Genomic DNA, 24,141 nt, shown 5'->3' on the forward strand with positions numbered 1-24,141 from the left:
ATCACTCCATTATTTAAGAAGAGTAGAAACAATGTTGATAGGTAAGTAGACAGACAACAAAATTTAGGTCTATAAAACCAAATCTTACACCCTCGTGGGCCTCAAGGATCTCCAGCTGCCTAGTCCATTCTGATGAAATGCAAATTAAGTCTTTTTGCCATCACATTTTAGTACGACACCTTTATTATATACCACTCTGCCCAGACCAATTATAAAAAGATACAAAACATTGATAAAAAAAAATGCTTCAATATATAGACAAGGTAAATGCATGAGTATGTTCATTTTTATTTTTATAAAAAACTCAGTAAAATAGAAAATAGACTTTATTATCACAGAGAGTTTTATGCCTACAAAATCCAAAAAGTTTGCAAACAAATAAGTCACATCACAAAGCTTGATGTACAATAATTAGAAGCATTCCACAGTACCATCCAGCTTTCAAATGAAGGATAGTAGAGTTACTACTAGGGGTGAATTGGTGAAGGGGTTTTACATTAGTTGCTGCAAGTTGTGGCAGTACTTAAAGAGGACATGAGTATTTTTTTACCAATCCACTCTTTTACTATATACTGACATCACATGGACACCATATAAAAATTAAAAAATACACATTAATGGTTAAGCTTCTATCAAGCACCCGCACTCAAATATTTTGTCTTCCCTCTGAATGGTATTTTAGGTACAATGAGAGTGTGTGCATGCCAAACAGATGGATTATAGACAAATAGCTCATTTGTTATAAATTTCTTTCTGGAAAGTACAAGATAACTATAAAAGTTATTTACTGAATACCCGAAACAGGTTACAGTATCTAAGCTATAAACTGTGGATTGATCTGTAAACTGAAAATAAAATCTCGATCCCTCATCCCATGTAATAATCGTAAAAACTATAAGTTACAACAAAGTTAGTACTATGAATAAATAAACTAATTTTGCTCAGCAAGATAAATATGGTACAAGCAACGTGCAAGTCAGACAACAAAGTTGTATTGAATTAACCTCTGGAGATGTCTCAAAGTTGTTATCATTTAACCTCTGGGGATGTCTCATGAAATTGCCCAGAACTTCTTTTGGCATATTAACACAGTTTCCATTTGCTTTTGTTCGTTTTCCAGTAAATGTGATGCTATTTCCCATAACAACAGTGCAGCGATATCTTTTATTCTTGATATGACGGGTTCTTCATCTCTAATAATAACAAAACCCTGCGAATTGAAAACAAGTAAATTGTTATTTGATTGCATAATTCAGGGGACCTAAAAGAAACAATATCTCCTTCAGTGCTTAGAGCTAAAAGATGGTGACAATGCTAACAAACATATTGAATGGGAAAGATACTACTCACTTTTCAAACTTGCACGTTTATCAACGGCTCATTGCTTCAATAGCTTTTGAAGTAAAGAAATGAGCAATGTTAAATTTTAAAAAACAATCTGACTTCAGAAAGCAACATATTTTTTCAAGTGAAACTGGATTCATGTTTAAGCAAACAAGGAACGATATACTACTGAATACAGGAATAATTTTGTGCAAGTCTCAAACGCGACTTATATTAGATAATTTGTAGCTCTAAATTTCATTGTTTCTACCAAAAAGATTGAAAGAAATCATCTTCGATAGATGAAGTTTGATAGATTTAGAATTAAGATCATAGAACTTCTCAAGCCCTATTTTATAAAGAGAGTGATATGCATTAGTAAACAAAATATAATTGTATATGAAAACGATGTCAGGCTTCACAAAAGAATCAAAACTACAATTTCAGGCCAACAATTTATCTGTACGGGCCAAAAGTGGGACCAAAGAACTAGAAGACTGATCACCACTTATACAAACAAGTATATCCCTGCAACTCTGCCTTGCGCAAGAAAGAGAGGTATATCTTAGAACTTGATGCAATTTCTTCAGGTCTGCAAGACCAAAATCAGAATTTTCTAAGAAAACTTAAACTAGAATTTCAGGCATCGTAAGGCTTTTTCCATGGGGTTCTACATTATTTTATTATGTGTTTTTATTGTAGTTCTGCAAAATATTATTATAATAATATGGCTCTGTAGACTGTAGATTAAATATAACTAAAATTTAATGACAATTCATTTTATTGATTTTACGTAAATTATAAATTATACAAAAATGAGTTATAATTATTATCATTACTCGCATTAATCCATCGGTGAATAATGAGGGCGTCATGTTTTTAGGATAAGAATAGTTTTCACGTAACGTTAGCCACGATTACACATACAGGTTATATAGCATATCAATATCTGTCATTTCACTCTTGCTCTCCCTAGGTCTTTCTTGCGGTGTGTGTTTATACTAAACGTGAAGGCGTGATTTTATTCCCAAATTTGGAAACCCTAATTTTCAGATTTTTACTTCTTTATTATGTTTTAAACAGAACACAAAACAAATACGTCTTTACTTCTAAATTTCAGGACCCTAATGCCTCCTACGATTATCTTACAAGTTCTCCTCAATGGCGTTCACCTTTCTCTTCAAAGTTCCATAGTACTAATACATTTACCTTTAATTGTTAATTTCCTGGTATTTTTTTGTGTATAATTTTGTAGTTATGCTATACTATTTTCGGGGTCAGGGTGTTTACTAGGAAAAAGAATAGAAAGAATTAAACGAGGGCAAGGTGGTCTTTTCAAAAGAAATATTAGCTATTATTAAATAAAAGAAGTAAGAAAGATATGTGGGCTTGGGCCGGGTGAACAAAAGGAGGGAAAATGCGAATTAGGGTTATGCTACTGTGTGGAGTCTAGTGAGTAGTTGGGAGAGGCGACTGGGGACTCTCGAACCCGCCCAGTACTGTAATCATTATTGTTGAAACAGTGAATCCATTTACATATAATTTCTGCATATTGTTGAGTGATATTGCTTATTGAGTTGGATTGGTTATTCGATTGAGTAATTAATCAAAGTAGTGAAGCTAGGGTTTGTTCAGATTCATCTTAGTTCATTACAGATTTTAATGAAGTACTAGTCATCTCGAAATCCCAACTGAACGTTTTTCAACTTAAAATATTTATACGGTTCATTTTATTAAATTTTGAAAGTCCTGCTCTGCTTTGAACTGAACCAACCGTTTGTGCACCCCTACTATTAACGTCAAGACTAGGTCAAGTCTAGAAATTCGTATCTTACAAAACTGTAAAAATAACTGATTAAAAAGGTGCAGTGGAGAACGGCTATCATCCGAGATGAGTCAATAATTTCCAAAACTAGGTGATTTAAAGACAATCATATGTAAGCAGGCACTGAGGTAGCAAGACTCGGCTGAAGGCATAAGATAAACATCATCCATGTGTATGAAATATTAAATTTATTCCAGTTGTGGGTGTACTGCAAAACTACATCGGCGTTTTAACATAAAGACCAAAAGACCCTTCTCATATTAAATGCAATCAAGTTCAAATCTTAAAATTTGAGGAAATTTTATGTAGTGGGTGCACTAGAGGTAAATTTATGGATAAAATTCAAGTAAAGTTGAAGGTCGGATGTTCAATTTAGAAAAATATACACTTGGCCAGTAGTTGGCCTTATTCAGACCTTGATCCAGAAAACCCTTGTGAGTTTCGACGTGAATTTATAAATTATCACAAATATTCAGATATAGGTCAGTTGTCATAATTTAAAAGGCATAATGACAATGTGAGGCACAAATAGAAAAAGTCTTGCCATGTGAGCATTATAATTCCAGGCTATACTCCTGATTTTATTGAAGTTCAAAGCGAGATATCGATTATTCAGGAAAGCTAAAGCTCTACAACATACAAAAAGATCTACTCAAGAATGTAGAAGACTATAACAATGCATAATTTATTCTACAAGCAGATATCATATGTAATTATTGTGAGTTGTGACAAGTAGAAAAGGTAATAAAGGGTACTCCTAAAGATCCACTAATAACTGATAAAAAGGAGAAAGTCTAAAAGGCTAAAATACTAAAACAACTAATGGAAAGGAGTGAGTTCAAATGGATTCTTATTCTACGTATAGTGGGTGACTTTTTGTTTCATAAGCTTGCAAAAAGAATCAATATACAAGGCATTAAATTTAATAGAGTTAATATAATCATTTCAAATTAGAGATGTGAAAATGATGAATTACCTGAGGTCTCAAGACACGATCCATTTCCATCATGACATCCTCAAGCAAACAGCCTTCTTTTTGTTTGTTATAGTGAGAAAAGAGATGATCAGCATGCAACAAATCATATGAACGTGGATACGTTGAGAATGGTTCACACCTACAAATCACAAACAAAGACTATTGTTAAAATTGCCCTTGCCTGTATCACGGAGTGGTGACACAAGTGACTAGTGAGATCAAATTTCAATTACCAGTCATGAAAAGCACCGATCAAACCTCGGCCAAATATAGCTTCCAGTGTATTGTTCATGCTTACTGGAACTACATTCATCACCCAGACAGACCATGTACTCAAACCAACTGTGAATCCACCATAGTGAGCATTCATGTCCATAACATTACGGACAGATGTCTCATCAGTATTCATCAACCTCCAGTAGTGGCGAACTTGATCTTGCCAGTAAAGCGTATTCGATAGAAATATTTCTCGATTAATACCTGTAGGATAACATTAAGATTACTGCGTTAGCGAAATTCAAGGATAAAAATGAATGCAGCCAATTGCAAATTTAATATTCTCTTATCCATACAGAAGTTTCAGGTGTGTAGAGAAACAAAGGTCACCAATGACTACTTGGAACAGTCAAGACTTTAAATAGCCTGAAAGGCTAAATCTCCACCAGACTATTTACTTGTTCGTATATAAAGGAACAAAGATATGCATTCAAGGATTCGTTAAAGGATTTCCTACTTGAACGCACTTTGATCTGGATCAAATCACTTTGACAAATTTATCTAAGCTTCACGATATCAGATTCAGGAAGTTAAATATCAAAACCTAAATTGCACCTCAATTAAGGACAGAGATCACAATATAAATTGTTTTCCCGCTTCAAGAATAAAGATGTCCTTCACTTTATTAAGGATTTTTGAAATGCTTCAGTGCAATAGAATGTAACAAGGTAATTTAGTGGCAATGTAGTGGTTAGAAGAATTGTCATATTTTAGTACTACTCTATAAGCCTATTGAAGCCGGTCAATACACTTTTGATACAAGGAGTGGGCAGGTGGATATCTACAAAAACAACTGAGAGATTCGCTCTAACCAATAGGTCAAATAAAAAATAAATCCCCCCAGGTAAACAATCTGGATTCTAGGAAACCAAAATTCCAAAGTGTAGCATAAAATTGTCAGTATATAATGAAGATCTCAAAACTATAACCATGGAAGTAGTTATTTTTAATCCCTTCCAAATAAATAAAGATATATATATGTGTGTGTGTGTTAAAGACTCTCAAAACATATTTCTTAGATATGGTCGCATATTCTTTCAAGTGGTCTTGAAAAATAATATTGACTCTCGAACATGCATAACGATAAAATGCAAAATCAACAGCCCCATAGTCCAGAGAAGATATGGTTGCAATCTTTAGGTGCTCAACCATCTTTTTTATGAAACCAAACTACAAGCTCAGATTGTAAGGGTGCTGCGGTGCTGCATGTGCCGTATTGTCAACCTCAGACTTGATAGCTCATATAGCTGTCCAGCAATTAGGGAGCTAGGTAAGTATATTCAATTATAGGCAAGAGGTGTATGTTCCCGGAGTGCAGCATCTCACACATCAACTAACCGAAATCATCATTTCCATAAAATGGGCCCTTGTACGGCACTAGGAGTACGGAAGAGAGTTGGGCTACTATGTCATGCCTTGGTTCTTGGAAGATGTCAAGTGAGACCTAAATATTTCCTAGATATCCAGCTTATTAATAGCTGTAGTGCCGTTAGAGACTCGGATTGTAGGGAATGAAGCCCAAGATAGTGCATAAATTTTCCTTTGAGTTCTTTCTTGGAGCTAAAGTGATAAACCACTGTCAAATTATAATGTGTATCCTCCACTAGAATGTGTAGAGATTAATTTTAGATAAGCATGCTCACATGCCTCCACAGTGACCGAACCCTACATCTCTAATTACCAACATAGTGCCTTTATTATGAATATCACATTCAACCAAGTAAGAACTTAATTTGGCCTTCAAAGTTATATCGATAGGTTAATTGAGGGCCTTTCTAACACTAAAATAGCCATTGCGCGCAGTTATCATTTAATCCATTATATATTGATTAAGTGCTAGAGCTAAAAGAAAAGAAAATAGTAACAAGAACTACCAATCTGTATAAATACCGAGTAAGAGTTTGGACAAACCTATACTATTAAGACTTTCGGAGTATTCCGAACGACGCTGTGGGATAGGAGGAAGTTTTTTAGAACCAGAGTCTGCACTACTTAGAGAAACACAATTCCGCATCGGTGTTTTCCATGATGGTTTAGAGTAATCCCTGGAGTCACATATGCTAATAAGCTTCTTCTCCGCATTGTCACGAAGACACGACTGATCATCCTGCTTAATCCAAATTGCTGTTTGAACTTTTTTTGCAATTAGTTTCCAGCACATTGCAGAAGTCAGATTTGTCAGCTTATCCCAAATCGCTGGGTAATCTTTATCCTTCCTATAAGCTGGTGGTGCAGAATAAACAAAATATCCATTTGGACGCAGAAGGCGATTCACTTCTTTAATGAGAATACCATCTGTAGCAAATAAATAAAAACAAACTAATCAATATCCATTTGAGAATTCTAATATTTTCAGCCTCTTACATTAAAAAAAATAATATTTAAAAAAATGTAGGCCACATAATTTACCATTGACCTAACAAACTACATGCACCTATGCAAGCACGGGAGCTAATGCAACTAATAACAACAGCAATACATACTTAAAAGAATCATGCCAGAGGTATTCTTTCTGCTCAAAATAATTAGACCCGAATTGGAAATCTTGGCATGCATCTATAAATTTAAAACAATCATGCCAGAGATATTCATCCTGTATAAAAAGATTAGACCCGAAACGGACTTCTTCATATACATCTAATAGCTTTTTCCTAAATCAAAACTAAGAAAAAAAATGTCTGAATAACAGCCAACATAATAGAACTTATACAGGACCAAAAAATGAGATTGACCACCCCGTGAGATATATTAGTAAAAGCTTCCATAGATATGCATTCAAAATTTATTGTCATTAAACCCACAATATTCTAATGTACAAAATGGACCTTGTGCCATTTTTCTAAACCAATACACAATCTTTTTCTAATAAAGAAATAAAGAATGTGTTTCACCTCTGTTACTAACATAATAGATAATTTAAGCAATTTGCAACTTTTTGAATGCAAAAAAAAAAAAATTAATAACACTCTAGGGTTATGCTACTTTATGCACCACATCTGAAATATGTTTTCTTTTTCTATTTGTAAAAAACTAATGATAACTTTATAGCACGCGACTACTAAAAACCCTAAATTTTCCAGCTCATTCTTCTTTTTTACTGCAATGTGTAAGAAAAATTGCGGTAACCCTGCTCTCTCCAATAAAAGATTTTATATGCCAATGTTTCTCTACATTGTATCATCTACACATCATCCTTCACATTCTTTTTTCCTTGTTTTCGTTTTAGGCTGCAATGTTCAACATCCTCACTCTATTAGTGCCACTGGCGTACTTGCAAACTTTTTAATTTGGTCCTGAACTACAGCAATTTTTTATGTCATGTGTGTACATATTCTACAAATTTCATTATTTTAAGACAATCCTCATCCAAAACACTTGACTGCATATGGTTGGTAATAATGCAACATCCTACAATAGTATACCAGTGATTCTAAACATAACTAATAACCACATCAGCCCTAATAACAATACACATGCAGACAATTTTCTTTGGAAGGTAAATACCGTTAGTTGTATATGCTACTCATTAGTATATGCAAAGAACAAAATAATGCAGGGAAATAATTTACAAGAATATGCTTCCATGCATTTGACATAACGTGTGAACACACATTCCAGCAGTAGGATAGAAACGTACCATTTTCGTGAAAATCAACTCGGCACCTTGAGCAATGAACCATTTCAAATGAATGACTGGGATATGGTAGCTGTTTCGTACCCAGGGAAGATATCATTGCACCAATACCTCGCTCAAGAGCAAATTGAATTTGATTCTCATGACCATCTTTTGGAGCAAATGACATGGTTTGAATGTCGAAAGGAAGAAGGTACGCTGAGAAGCTGGCAACACCACATCCGACATCCAATACTTGATATACTCCAGCAGAACGAAGATCACCAGTCTCATTTGTTATCATATTTCCTAACCTGCATTGGTCAAAGAAATTATATTTCTAGGATGAACATATTGGCTTGATGATAACTTGTAAATGCTCAACTGGATCGATATGTCAGAATACTGAGTACCCGGCATGATTATTGGTTATCTTTACATAAGTTTGCAATTATTGTTATGTTGTGATACAATGTAATGGTTGTCTAATAACAATTTACACAGAAGAAATCAGCCCGGTATACCATAAACCCGACAAACTAGGTTGACAGTTTGTTATATAAGATCGCCTTTACACTTGTTTTTTCTTCTCACAAAAAGCCAATTATAGCGCATTCTTTCATAAAAATAATAAATTAGTAAAGTTGATTTCTCACTGTCCCACTTCAGTATATTATAATGATCGTTGTCTAGCAAATACTAATATCTGAAACTTAGGAAAGATAAGGGCACCAAGTTAAATGCATTGTACTTCAGCCCTTTCTTGCACGTAGTAAACCTACTCGCTCATGCACCTGAATTTCTATATGCTCTCTATGAATAGAGTTACGTAGACAACAAAATTACCAACAAGTTTATAAGGTAAGGTAGACATTTAAAGACATGCGCTTTGGAGAGAGAAATATTATGAATTGTTGCACAAAGTTTGAAACTACTCTAAAAATGATATTTTTTAATCAATCATAGTTACCTCTCAATATATTCAGTTGCACCGTGCTTAAAATGAGTACCACCTCCTGGGAACCACCACAATTCTTTTTTCTCATGCACCCAATTTTGCCCTCCTTTTACCTCCGAAAGACGCGTATGATTGACATTGCTGCGCCAAACATAGTCTCTACTCGTAGGCCATCTAATTGGTAACTTATAATCAACAGGAGGAGGAACCAAGCAAAACAAACGCCTTTCAAGAGGAGGACAATGCCTCTCCAGCTCTTCCCTCCTAGTAAGATCTAACTTTGGAAGCAACTCTTTGACATAAGAAGGATCATGGCAAGGTATGTACTCGTTAAATTGCAATGGGCAAACATTCATTCCAGTTCTGGGAATTTCAAGTGGGGTTTTCCGATAAGAAAGCAGAACACGGTTCGTAAATGTACTTTGTTTACCTGCTAGAACAAAACATAAATCACTAAATCATTCCAAACCAAAAAAATCCTAAATCCAAACTCATCCCTACCCCCAAATCGAAAATCCGATTAGTCAAAAAGCACAATCTCACCTAAATAATGTCAAATCATCTCTAAACTTCAAACTCCATCACACACATTACACTAAACTTAGTACCTCCTGTAACATAAATAAGATAATAACATACTAGGTAAATCAAGTAAAATCAAATAACCTCTCTCTCACACACACTTTCTCAGCATGCTAGATAAATCAAGTGAAATCTGATAACTCCTCCCTCCCTCTCTCTCTCTCTCTCTCGCTCTCTCTCTCTCAATATGCAAGATAAATCAAGTGAAATTCAATAACATCTCTCTCTATGTCTCCTTTCTCTCTATCTATCTCTCTCTCTCAGTATTTATAAATAAAAGGATAATAAAGTGGGGGGAAGTAAAACTAACCAGAGGATGAATTAGAGATGAGTTGTTGCTGTTGTTGGGAGACAGAGAAATCAGAATTGTGAGAGAACAAAGTACCAGCATAAAAAGAAGCAATCATAACAAACAATGCAATCAACAATATCTGTCCTGTCTTGGAATCGAACGCTGATGAGATGTATCCCCCCGCCATTTTCCCCCAATTAACACCAGATTTACATACACAACAATGTAAATATACAGTAACAGGATACTATCAGTCTATCACATTCAGTGAGAAATGTAAATAGCAAGGGGGATCAGAACGTGTGGATCGGGGACATTGAAGCTATATAATAAATATAGATCTCTCTCCTCTCTCTCTCTGTTTGTTTCTCGTCGTTTACGACAATGGAATGGAACCAGCTCACACAACACTAGTCTGGAGTGTGTGTCGGTTCGCGTCTGAGCTGTGACTGTATACGATCTTGTTACCCTGGCCCAACCCTTTTGCTAACCCGGCCCAATCCCCAAACTTTTGTTTTTTCTTTGTCCAGGGTGTTGCTCATTTTGACTTTTACCTTTTAACTTGATCAAATTTTGACCGAAATTTGTACCTATTATATAATTTAAAAAATAATAACAAAAAATATATTTATTCTATTTCAAAATGTATATTTCAGATTTTAAATATAATTAATCGATAATTATTAATGTTAAGTTAAAAATTGATCAGCTTGACTTTTAGAAAATAAAATGAACATGTAATTAGGGACGGAAGGAGTAATTGTTTCCTTACCATATATATGAACTATTTTGAAAATATGGCCAAATTCGGTAAAACATAAAATGATTGTATACCTAGTTTTTGAAAATTTTATTTGTTTACTATAATTTATTCTAATTTTAAAAGGATTTTGTCATTTTAATTCATCCTTCACTTTTCTTTTAAAAAAGGTATTTTTCCCCTAAGTACTATTACAATCTTAACTTAAAATAAATTAGCTCTATAGCTCCTGGGGCATGATCTAACATCAACTATTATAAAATTTGTATATATGCTTGTGAAATGCAATATATTTTTTGTTATGAAAAGTTATTTTATCTATGCACATTTTTTGTTGTAAGGATGAGTTTTTTCAGCATGTATATTTTATAGCCCAAATGAGACACGCAATTTCAAAACTAATATTTTAGTGAAATGTATACATGTTATATAATTGAAAAAATGGTATGATGTGAGACACACTTTTTTCAATTTTGTATCACATAACTCATAAATGATTTTTGTAAAAGATGTACTTCAAAGTATTCAAAATTTTGTTAAATTCCATAATTGTTACGGTAAAACATTGAAATTCATTATTTGATAAGATCATGTTTATCGATTATGAAATTGAGTTCATTTGTGTTAGTTACCTTAATTTCTTATATCTTGTATATATGTTTGTATATGTATATGATTGCATATGCATATATGTATGTACGTACGTACGTATGTATATATGTATTAGAATTTTAAATTTGTGAAAATAAGTTATACGATAATTAATTTGACACAAGTACATTTGTATTGTGAACTTATAATATAAGTGTTATGCATATCTAAATAAGAATACGATATTTATTTTTCGTTTGAATCTAAGTTTCTTCTACCGTAAATGGAATAATTAAAATATGACAAACGACATTAATTGTGATAATAATAGATATATAAAAATATTATATTATTAGAATATAATGATAAGTATAAGTATAAGTTCTTATTATATAATAATGGAGTAGTAATAAATATACGATTATTAGTAATTAATGAGTTAAATGTAATTAATATATGTTATTAAATTTGATATTTATTAGCATATATTTATGAGGGGTAATTAAGTAATTTTGAAATGAATAAATTATCTCAATCAACCTCTTAGTTGTTCTATTATATATATATATATATATATATATATATATATATATATATAATAGACAATAGATGCATCCGGTGTTTAACTCTTAAGTTAAGTTGGGAGTATATAATATATTTTAATGATAAATTTGATAATATTTTAATTAATTCTTGTAATTACATATATTATACATATATTCATACAAAATGCATTTATACGTATTTAGGAGTATCAAATTTATATTAACGTTCAAGTAGTTTAAAAAAAAATGTGAAATGAGTAGTTTGAGAATTTGTCTGCTACCATATCTAGATTTTGTAGCTGGATAGCCAAAAAAATGATATTCATCCGGATTTTATTTTCATCAAGCGGATATTTAAACCTTTGATATTTGTTAAGAATATATATAAAATAAATTTTAAATTGTTTTGATCGAACATTTATGCATTTGTATAATTTTTATGCAGTTTTTTGTCTTTACTTTTTAACCAAAATAATTACTTGGACTTTTTGGCATTCCTAATAGATGAATGAAGCATACTTTCTATGCCGGGTTTCCATAAACTTTTCTTATTATATTGGGGCCTGTTTTAATCAAATCCATTCAGGTTGGGTTTTTTATAATTGAGATTGGGCTCATTTCTCCTGTACTAGCGTATTATCCGCCAATTGTCTTCATATTTATCCGGCAGGTAAATAATTTTGTTTCTATAATTTTACAAGAAAATTGACTTTTATTCGTTAAATATATAGTAGTAAATTGGATTTTTTTTAAAAATACCCAAGACTAAAAATGTTTTTGTAAAAATACTATAATTTAAAAAAGAAAATTTTAAAAATACTTTTTTATCTTCAAAAATACTATATCTCAATTTTTTTTTTGCAAAAATACGATTTTTTGCAACTTGATTCAACTACATGCAATGTTTCTGCAACTCCATGCAAACTCGTGCAACAAAAAAAAATTGATTCAACTCATTGCATGTTCATTTTGGTTAATTTTAGTTCAATTCGTATTTTTGCAAAAAAAAATCAGAAAATAGTAAAATTGGGAAAAAAACTTAGAAAAATTAATATTTTTAGTAATTTCTCTAGTAAATTTATCTAAGTAAATAATAAATTTACATCACTTTAGTATATCTTTTCAGAATAACTAATAATTTAATGTTTAAATTGTAATAACCTTATTAAGCTAACTAACTTAATTTTAACTTAAAATAAATAGGATTTGCCTCAGTTGGTTAAAAAGAGGAAAACTAACATTTTGATCACAAGTTCGAATCCCACGGGAGGAGAATTTATGATTATGTCTTCTGAGCCAGAGTCTGTCGCTTAAATGCGGTTTACTTTGGTTCACGTGGTTTGCAGGTTATTACGTGAACCCGTAGGGTTTACCCAGTGCACACCCGAAGGATAGCGGCTGCGGGTTATCTACGATAAAAAAAAAATAAAATAATAATAATAATAATAATAATAATAATAATAAAATAAATAGGATTATAATTGCACAAATAATTTTTAGTATTCTTAGACATTTTCATTCTTCAGTTAAATAGTAGGGTCGAATTTCTTCATAACTTAGAGCAAATCTAATTGGAGATTGATGTTCATGAGGTTTCCTCACAAACTTTTTGTGAGATTAAAAAAAATCGCATATTAATATGTGAGGGTATTTTAGTAATTACATGAAATTATATATATTTATAAAAACACTTTTACTATTTTATATTATCAGGAACATTTTTCTAATCTAATTTATATATGTATTTAGTTTTATAACTATAATATAACGTTGGAATATAAAACTCAACTTCAATGCATTAATATACATTAATGAATAAATACATAAATAAATATTTGGTCTTATATTTGAGACCGATAATGACTATAGACATTCTTGCCGCAATATAAAATAAATAATAAAACAGGGCAAATAAATTCACTTTAAATCAAAATAAATGATTTGAATAAAATGTTAGCTAAATACAAAATTATTTGAATATAAAATATAATTAGCATTAAAATGTAAATGATATTTTAATATCAAAAAATAATTTTTAATATCATATTATAATAATAATTATAGGCTTATAGTGTTTTCCATTTAACATTAAACTTAGCTCTTACATCGGATGTGGCGGGAAATTGCATTGCACTATTTGTACTAAATAAATTATATCTCGTGTGACTTGAATTTAGGAATCATTGTTGTCGTATATAGGTGGACGCGTGTGTAAAGCGTGGTTGCTTGTTCAAAACAAGATTAAAACATTTTGAACAAAACAGACACGTTTGTTTGTTTTCAAATGATTTTACATATGATTAACAAGTAATATTGTGAGGTTAAGTTAAATAATCTTAACAAGGTACTAATTTGTACAGTTTTGATCAAGAATGTTTGTATTTAAAAATTTCCTTATTGAAAAAGCTATTCGCTCGCCATTTCACAACCGGCCGTTCCGCTAACCGAACAAGCCATATTTTTGTACATAATCTAGAGGTTATTGGTATGGCGGAGCATTCGGTCGGTTCGGTCCAAAATCGGACCGAACCGAATAGACCGAAAAACTGAATAGTCATTTTTTCTTGGACCGAACCGGACCGAAGTTATATTATGGACCGGATCGAACCGAACCGAAATAATTCGGTTCGGACCGGTTTTGGACCGAATAGACCGAAAAAAAATTCAAAAAGAAAATTGCATTAAAAATTAAATCATAAATTATAAAATTTAAAATATAATTAAAGTATTGTGCTATGTAGAGTTCTAGTAGTCCATGAATATAATTAAAAATTAAAAATTATGATTATAATTTTTAAGATATATGTAAAATGTATATAATATGAAAATATAGCCTTTATTATTTGGTTTATTCGGTCTATTCGGTCCGGACCGAAATATTTGTTAAAAGAACCGAACCGAACCGAATTTTATTTCGGTCTATTCGGTCCGGACCGAATAGACCGAATTTCTGAAAAAATTAGGACCGAACCGAACCGAATTAGCACGGTTCAGTTCGGTTTTTCGGTTTCGGTTCGGTTCTGCTCAACTTTAATTATTGGGGGCAGTTAAAAAGATCACCATTACAAATGAAAACCAAAAAACAAAATAATTAAATTAAAACGTACGTCAATATCCCGGAATCAGTACAGTACATACGAATGATTCAACAAACATCATAAATAATTGCATAAAACATGTTCGCACACCCAAAAAATCTCCGCCACTAGTCAAACAAGCCATCCCCACTTGTTATTATGTCAAACCAGGCCATTCCATTTTAAAGATGCACAAGAGGTCCAACCGGACGGGTTTTGACCGGGTCTTTAAAAATTCGGTCTTTGTTCGAGCCGAACCTTTCGGGCTTTGAATTTAATCGTGTCAGTCCAAACTTTCCGAAAATGTCAGAGTCCGTTTGGACTTTCAAGGTGGGTCTCACTGGCCTTTTTTAGGCCGGATAGGACACGACTTTAATTTAACTTAAATTTGATCGAATTTTATTAGAGATTCAGAAGACACAGCTAGATCATCATAAAAATGTATTAGTTAGCGTGAAATATTTTATAAAAATATTAATTCGTTGAAAACATTTAAATTCGGCAAAAAATAAACATGTTTAGAGAATAATATGTTTTATCAATGTTATCCAAATATATATATTTCGCAATAAAATATATAAATAATACTACCTTCGTCCCATAAAATTATATACGTTCACTATTTGCACGCATTTTGAGGTTTCTATAAAATATAGTTTCATAATTTTTTTAAAAAAAATTGAGTAAAAGTTTAAACATAAAACTTTTTTAAGGAAAAAAAATATATATTGCAGAGATATGTTTTAAATGAGTATTGAAAAACGTGTCAAAAGGTAATGTATAAAATTTAATGGGACAGAGGGAGTATTATTTATCAGGAATATCTAAATATATATGTATTTAAAGTATTATTTTTATTTATAGTAAGTATAAATTCATAAATATATAAAAAAAATATATTACAATAATCAGATTTTAACCGGATTTTTTCGGATTTTTAATCATGTCGGATCAAAGATCGGGCCGGACCGAAAACCAGAATTTTAACTAGATGGGCCCGGGCCAGGCTTTGTATAAAAATATAGAACCTATCCAGACCGTAAACCGGGCAGAGACCATTTTGATCGGGTCAGATTTCCAAATCCGGGCTTTTTTCATATCTATCCCTTTCCCATCCCCCCACTTTCAATTTTGATAGATACTTCGATCACTTAACATTGCCTTATCAATAGTTTCAAAAGACTTTATCAATATGCAAATTGAAGGGGATAGAATTTTTAACTCCGATACTGAACATAACAGAAATTAGATTACTATTTCTCAATTCAACCCAAAGCCCGATAATCTTTAAAAAATTTAAAATTATATCAAAACCGCAAGTTAATTTTCACGTATCAACATGACACCAGAAAATTCCAACACAAAACTTTGAAAAAATTATTAGACATTATTTTCATGTATGTATAAGCGGAGGAAGGACTCTCAATGAAAGTATCCTTAAATTTTAATCTATAATTTTTGGTGCACTTTTTTTGTTGAGATCACTGGTAAGCACTGCAATCGATAAGAAATTTACAGGCTACAGCTATATATCTTCACTTATAAGCAGATAAACAGATTATCAATGAGCTAATAACTGAATTGAGCATTATTATACTGTAATTAGAAGCATAACAATGACAGTAAGCAACATGTGGTGGGTGCGCATTACCTGCAATAAAAAACACCTAATAAACCAACTTTTTTATCTTAATTAATCAACCAAAAACCAGATCATATATAGACATTTTCATCATCACATTATAATCATATATACACAGTACAGAGCAGTAGTGGTAGACAGATATTTATATTCCAATTCATTGAAGATTGATCAATCACAGCCCTTAAAATTCATCAATCAATTCTCAACACTCAATTTAAACACCCACAATTTACCTAGTTTAATTGATTATTAATCAAACATTAAAAAAAAGGTACACATCATCATCTTTGTTGTTGTTGTTGTGACATCATACGTGTAAAATCCTCAAAACAAACAAACCCGTCATTATTTTTATCAACACCACTTATCATCCTACGGCAATCCTCTAACGTACACCCACCATCTCCAATAGACGTGAACACACCATATAACTCCTCCGCCGTTATCTTTCCGTCACGATCGTTATCAAAAAAATCAAACGCTTCTCTCAACTCCGCGTCACATGACGGCGGCCCAAACGCGGAACTTATCGCGCCAAACTCTTCTAAACTAATACAGCCGTCCCCGTTCCTATCCACTTCACTCAGCATCAAACTCAACTCCTCTTCACTCGGTGGACTCGCTCCGAGTCGACTCAGTAACGCGCCGAGTTCATCCCGAGTTATCTTCCCATCACCATCCCTATCGATCACCTTAAACGCCTGGACCAGCTCGTACAACTCGGAAGTCGACTCGGAGGATGACTCGGACGAGTCACGGATCGGTAACACACTCGTGGGCGTAGCTAAACCTCCATTAGATTTGAGATTCGGTAAGTCAGAGGATGAGGAAGTGACGGAGCTGAAGGAAGACGGGTCGGATCTTGAGACGGATCGGGTTTTTTTGCGGAAGATTTTCTTGGGATTGATGTTAGAGAGTTTCATAATTGTTGTGATAGTGATAGAGAGAGAGTATAGTACAAAGTTTAAATGTATGAATGTTGATTGAAGAAGAAGAGGAGGAGAGTGGGGGATTAAAAGGGGGAAATTTGGGGAGAAATAGAGGTGCCATGGCAGCTTCCGCGAAGTTTCCTTGGGTGGAGGTTTTTGTTTGTACAGATTATTTATTACTGTCCTCCTTTTTTATACTCAACAACGTGTGTGTGAAATCTAGACATTTTGTTTTTAATATTGCGGTTGCTAAAACGACAGGTTGCGCTATCGTTAACATTAGCAATTTACCATACGTTTCTGACGTTTTTAGCAATGTATCGACATGAGTATATAATTTTTAAAATTTCAATTTTTTACGGTTTAAAATATGGTATACTATTTTTAATAATTTAATTAAAGTAGACAGAAAATAGTATTGGAAGTAATTCATGCTTAATAATTACTTAGATGTTTAGGTAATAATTTAATATCTTTTTTCTTTCTTTTTAAGTCTTTGATGATTATGATAATAATATATTTTACTTGTACGTAATATATGAGTTAAATATATTGTTATTTATAATTTGTATAGTTTCAATATATATAAACGTAAAATGATGAAAACTTGTTCCATATGAAATAAGAAATATCCAAATCCAATTTCAAATTTCTCATAAAGCGTTTGTGTAATGTTATTGAGATATCTTAGTCAATAAATATATGCAGATAAATTATTTATGCAGGAGATATATATTTTAAAATATGTCCTTATATGTGTTAGTGTTGATGTTAAGTCACATGTTCTTTTTTAGCATGGAGATTAATGTAGGATTATATTACTCGTTGTTCATTTTGTTCATGAATGATTTCAACATTTTTTACGTACATATTCAATAATAATATATATTGGCTTTCTGTGCTAAAATTTTCTAAATTCGATTAATTTTCATAAATACTAGTACTAAAACATGTACTCCTCGTCCCTTGCAAATGTTTACATTTGTGTTGGGCATGAATTTTAAGAAAAATGATAAAATAATAGAGGAAAGTTAAAAAGTAAATAAAGTAGTGCGACCGATTGATATTATATGTATAAAATGGATATAGTTGAGAAAAGAAGTGGACGTGTTTATTTTAAAAATTATAAAAACTTTACTATATTTGGAAAATTTTAAAATATAAACAATTAGAATGGATATCTCAAAAATGAAAACGTAAACAAATGAGAGGGACATGAGTATGTTTTAGAGAAAATATATACACATGGTCTTAATTTTGATACCCATGCATATTTATTTTTACGAGTGAAATTGGGAAAAAAAGCTGATTGGTTACTTACACCTCATGTAACTTCACCGATCGTGTGATAATCTGAACTAAATGATGAGTACTTTCCAAAAATCAAGTCAAATTCTAAATCACGTTAACAACTTTGATATACATTATTTAATGACTTTGACTTATCTCTAACACATTAATCTATATGGATGTAACATTATACAAAAACCTTATTTCATTGCTATAATGTCCTCGTCAATTAAATAAACAAAATTTTAAATTCCTCTAATTAAAAAAACCATTTAAACTTCATCGAGCTCTGATATATTTTTAAAAAACGTTCGATTTTATTTTTTATTAAATCAAGTAAATTCTGATGTTAAGTTAAAAATAAGATTAAATATATTGGTCTAATAAAAAATCAAATAAATTTAAGAATATTCGTGTGTACATTTAAAACTATTTCATTTATCTCATAATTGCTGACTTTTTTAATTTTGACCGAAGAATGACTAAAATTAAAAAAAATGTTTTTTTTTAATTAGTATTACATATACTTTTTAATAAAATAACTTTTATCGAATAAACACACATTATAATCATTTATTTTCGTTTCGTGTAAGTGTGAACATGATTGATAATCCCAGATCACCCCGGGGTCCTCTGCCTGTCCTTCCCGGACTCAAACTCCATTTAGACTGGAATAACGGCGGCGTGCGGTGTAACTGTAAGGTGGGCACCTGCAAAATAGAACCGGAGGGGGTGGGGTCCCCGCGACACCTCTGGAGTGAGAATGAAAAAGGATTTTGGAGGAGAAAGGGGTAAAATAGGAATTACGTGAATATAGGTGGTGTGTGTATATTTATGTATATTGTAGAGATGAAATAATCCCTGATACTCCTTTTTGTTCAGCCTTTTATAGGCTTCTCATTGGAATTTAGGGGTTTGTACATTTGATCTGAACCGTAGGTGTGTTCTGGACTGTAGGACGCGTGGACGTCCGTGATGCGTTGGTGTACTACTGGATCTGGACTGTAGGAAGGGTCCGGAATCGGGTCACCTGGGCGGTGTAGATGCTGCCACGTATCCTGAGGTCTTCGAGGGTTATTGTTTCCCGAACCCTGGACTCTTCATATTGGGCCCTGGACTTCTCTTATTTGACCCTAGCCTCTTATTAATGGGCCTATATTATTATGGGCTATCAATGATCACCTGATATTCTTAATTAATTTTTATATAAGATATTGTAGATTTTAATAAGATAGTTATTTAAAGATAAATATATTACACTATTTACTAAAAACTAAAAACTAGTTATGTCTTAATTTATTATATTTTTCGTATAATGACTATCTTTACATGTTGCATATTGATTAAAATTATTATCTAAATTACAAAATTTAATCATTTAAAAATATATAGCTTACTAAATTAAAAAAAAAACATGATCAAAAATATTATTTATGAATTGGAATAAGGAAGTCAAATTTAACTATTTAGCGACACACAAAAATTAAATTCTTGAGTAGAAGAATGAACGACATAGTAGCGTAGTGGTATTGAAGGGGGAGAACTAATGGATGGACTCGAGTTCGATTCATGTTAACAACACTTTTTTAAATGTAGTAAATAAGCGGGCAAATATGTTATTTCATAAGAATAAAATGTCTTATTAATTTTATAATCATGGCGGGTTATTATATATAGAAAAGAGAAGAGATTTAAACATTTTTTTAATCTATTTTTCCCGACAAGATAGGTCAGTAATAATAAACTATAATTAGGACTCAATAAGTCGATACGCTTTATTTTAAAATTTGATTCACGATGCATCTTAAACATATCATTTTACTTAATTTTTGCGGTATTTTAAAAATCAGTATTCGGTTCAAATCGTGAAGATAGGGAGCAAAGAGCATTCGGGGAGTACCCGGAAGTAGTACTCTGTTAAAAATTTGGGTAGGATATAATATTAATTTTAGTATTAATATTAATTTAATTTATAATATAATATAATAATCAACATAATTAATTACGTTTACAAATATATCGAAAGAGTACTCGATTTAAAATTCGAAAATGATAAACTAGTAACTTTTAATTTTAGTATGTATTAACTTGTAATATTTCAATTTAACAAAACAAAACTTGTAATATTTCATAAATGAAAGGCAACATAATTTTTTTTATAAATTTTGTCTAGTTATTTACCATCACTTTAACCCTAAAAATGTCAAGTTATCTTTATTTGTCAGAAACTAGTATTTACTTCGAATTTTATTTTTAGAATAATTATCCAATTTTTTGATTTTTTTTTATTCTAAAAATGAGATGTTTACAAATAATTCAAATTTTGACTCGGGTCAAGTAAAAAACAAAATTATGACTTAATGTTCCAAAAATAAATCGAAAATAGCGTTGAATTGAAATATTCCCACGAATACTAGTGCGAGTAATTCGAATTTTAGAACACTAATTTTGGAAATTAAAGAATCGAATTTAACCTTTAGGTTGAAATAAGATTGGGCAGTATTTATATAGTCAAAAAATAGAGTATACGGCATTTATTTTATAATTAACCTCGGTGAATTATTTAGATATCATAAATTAAGTCAGTGATAGTCATTATGAGATTAACAACCTTATTTTGACGCTCCTATTCAAAATGCTCTAACAATAAACTATAACTTTTTTGATACATACGGTGGGCTTGTGTTAGCCAGCACTTTTTCTGTACTTCAATTTATTTCAGGATGAAAACAGGGACTTAACCTAATCTTCAAAAATGGTTTAAAATTTGATCTTGAATTGTCATAGTAATTTCAATTAGGTTTTACTAATTTCTTTAAAAATTTGTACGGTCATGCCTTGTCATTTTTAAGCACGAATTGTTTATTTATTTATTTTTTTTGTCGGAGAGATATAAAATCTCGAAATATAAATTATATCAAAATACAAAAATTAAAAAAAAAGAGTTTCTTTGTTATTAAAAAAATTATCATCTAACCGAAGGTGATGGTCCCGGAAACTTAGACAATAATATCTTAAGGTGTGAAGAGAAAACACCCGAATAAAAATAAATATTATAATGACTTATGTGAAGTATATGCTCGATTAGGTTACTTGTAGATTGACCCAAATCTTCGATTATCAAATCTAATCACATTAGTTTCCCGTTCATGAAGGCACCAGATCACCTTTTGAAGACACCAAACATATACCTCTTCAATGCCCACCAATCGTAAACCTCTTAAAGGACAAAATAACTCTTGAATGCATGGTTGTAAAAATCGGTAATCGGCACTAATCGGTTTAGGTACCGATTATGGGTTAATTGGCAAATTGGGGATTAATCGGAGAGATTAATCGGAACAAAAATCGGATATATTTGAATATTTTAATAATATTTAATATATTTATCTTATTTATTATGAAATATATAATTCAAAAATAATTTATAAATATTAATCAGATTTCAAAAAATAGATTGCCCAAATATTTTATAAAAATTAATAATGGATTAATCGAAGATTTTTTAAAAAATCGGTGATTTTTAGAACAGTGCTTGAAGACACCAATTATAAACCTTTCTAGACACCTTTTAAAGGCATCGACCATATACGTTTTGAAGGTATAAGAAAAATCTTTGTTTTGAAGGCATAGACAAGCTACCGATATTGACCCCATGATTTATGATATTCATGGCACATAAATTATAAAATTTTTTAAGAAAAAGAATACAAATAACTCCACAACTCAATTCTTTCCTTATTAGTTAAAATATTTATCATTTACTTCACCATTGCCTTTAATAAATAAAAGATAACTGAATTTAAATTCAATAGATAAATTATAAATTTGTCATATATATACGGTACAAAATTAGAAAGAATAAATACAAAAAATAAAATACATGCACAATCATTATTATTGGAGTATCGTTAACAAAATTAATATTTCAAATTTCAAATTCAACTATCATTTACTACAAGCAAACTGATAGACCCAATCAATGATATTCAACTTTGTAACCAAAAAGTTTTTAATGACAATTAAAGATAATTAATATTTTACCTCTAATTATGCACACTTTAATCCAAAAATGCTCAAATTAAATTTGTTTATTCATTTTTGCGTTAAAATTAAATTTCATTATATCACGAGTACTCGTTTTATTTATACGGCACCTGCTCCATAAGAAAGAAGTAATATTTAAATATATATATATATATATATATATTATACTATATTAATCGGAATAAGGTATATTTTGATTTAACGGTTATCCCCTTATTTTGATTATTAAAAAATAAAAATAAATAGTGTCATATACATGTTAAACTACCAAATTGCTAAATTAACTAGATATAGTTTCCTTATCCCGCTAAACTACGACCATGATACTAAACTATGATCACGGCTTCTTCCTAATTATTTTATTATTTTAATTATAAATCTAATTATTGTATATTCATATAAATATATTAAAATTAATAGGTTATAGAATAAATAAAATTTAAATTATTTAAATATTAACAATTTAAGCTAATAATAATAAGCTTTAGGTTATGTGATAAGTTAACGTTTTGTATACATGCAAGTACGTTGCTGAATTTGACACCGGAAAAAGTTATCCATGATATTTTCGGATAAACACGGACTTTAAACTATTGAAGGAAGATAACAAATGTGGGGGCTAAGTTATATTCCAAATTCATTTACGAGTGCAAAAACAAACTGTGTGCCGCACATATTTTCAACTTCGAAAGTTATGTCACTCCCTTGGGTATACAGTTCCCGGCGAAGTGTAGTAGATCAGTGTATAATCATGCACTGAAGCTTCGCTTAGATACTTTCTTTTATATACTCTTTAGAGTAAATAGTATAAAATTTCGCGATAGAAAAACCATAAGGGCTTCAACTGAGCTTTGTTGATGAATTTGTTATAAGGAACAGTGTTTAATTGTTGGTACCCACGGCCGGAGTGTCAAATGTCAACATTGTTAAGCATGAGCGTGGTATGATTCTTTGCTAAATTGCACCGAATTTAATTATGATGTCGTATAACTAGGCAAGATTATGTATATGTATCATACATACATGCACATGGGGATCTCGTAGAGGCATATGTAGACGTTTGAAAATCAAATTTTACATTTTTCGTTATTATTATTTTTGAAAATATACGGAAATGTCCATCAAAATTTAAAAATATAAAAGTGTATTTTCAAAATTTGCTCGGGGTCCTATAAACCAAAAATTTCGAATTCGCCCCTGCATATAGGAGATTCATTAAAAAAATAAACCAATCAAAATTTGATAATTAATTTATTAAGAAACATTTTAATATTTTTCAAAAATTCTAAAATTACAGGAACCCAAATTACTTTGGTGATTCACGAATTACGGTTGATAGGAAGTGGATACAGTCATAGTGCAGCTTACAGCTGGTGGGAAGTACAGAAGACATTGGCATGCGGTCTTTCAAT

At 31.2% G+C, this 24,141-nt stretch overlaps 2 protein-coding genes across 3 annotated transcripts; both read right to left on the reverse strand.

Annotated features, from left to right (window-relative positions):
- Positions 1 to 846: 846 nt before the first annotated feature.
- On the reverse strand, positions 847 to 10,274 carry LOC141690286 (putative methyltransferase PMT7). 2 transcript variants are annotated; one of them, XM_074494992.1, is made up of 7 exons: positions 9,864 to 10,274; positions 8,984 to 9,404; positions 8,038 to 8,327; positions 6,312 to 6,695; positions 4,358 to 4,604; positions 4,125 to 4,263; positions 847 to 1,210 (listed from the first exon to the last, which is right to left on the reverse strand). In XM_074494992.1, the coding sequence occupies exons 1-7, from the start codon at positions 10,030 to 10,032 to the stop codon at positions 1,052 to 1,054; spliced, it is 1,809 nt and encodes a 602-aa protein (XP_074351093.1). In that variant the 5' UTR covers positions 10,033 to 10,274; the 3' UTR covers positions 847 to 1,051. The 2 variants fall into 2 exon arrangements, with proteins under 2 accessions (XP_074351093.1, XP_074351094.1); XM_074494993.1 differs by having other exon boundaries at positions 8,984 to 9,401; positions 9,864 to 10,273.
- A 6,215-nt stretch (positions 10,275 to 16,489) lies between these two features.
- LOC141690388 (putative calcium-binding protein CML35) lies at positions 16,490 to 17,545 on the reverse strand. The gene has a single exon (XM_074495197.1). The coding sequence runs from the start codon at positions 17,384 to 17,386 to the stop codon at positions 16,745 to 16,747; it is 642 nt and encodes a 213-aa protein (XP_074351298.1). The 5' UTR covers positions 17,387 to 17,545; the 3' UTR covers positions 16,490 to 16,744.
- Positions 17,546 to 24,141: the final 6,596 nt, after the last annotated feature.

The sequence above is a fragment of the Apium graveolens genome, chromosome 10, assembly GCF_009905375.1.
Source record: "Apium graveolens cultivar Ventura chromosome 10, ASM990537v1, whole genome shotgun sequence".
Lineage (NCBI taxonomy): Eukaryota > Viridiplantae > Streptophyta > Magnoliopsida > Apiales > Apiaceae > Apium > Apium graveolens.

Bases quoted from the DNA above. Each gene is read 5' to 3' on its own strand.
- LOC141690286 (XM_074494992.1), bottom strand. From the start codon at position 10,032: ATGGCGGGGGGATACATCTCATCAGCGTTCGATTCCAAGACAGGACAG. The intron at 8,328-8,983 runs GTAACTATGATT...TGACCAATGCAG, and splicing joins GCAACTGAATATATTGAGAG to GTTAGGAAATATGATAACAA. The intron at 1,211-4,124 runs GTAATTCATCAT...TTCAATTCGCAG, and splicing joins ATCGTGTCTTGAGACCTCAG to GGTTTTGTTATTATTAGAGA.
- LOC141690388 (XM_074495197.1), bottom strand. From the start codon at position 17,386: ATGAAACTCTCTAACATCAATCCCAAGAAAATCTTCCGCAAAAAAACC.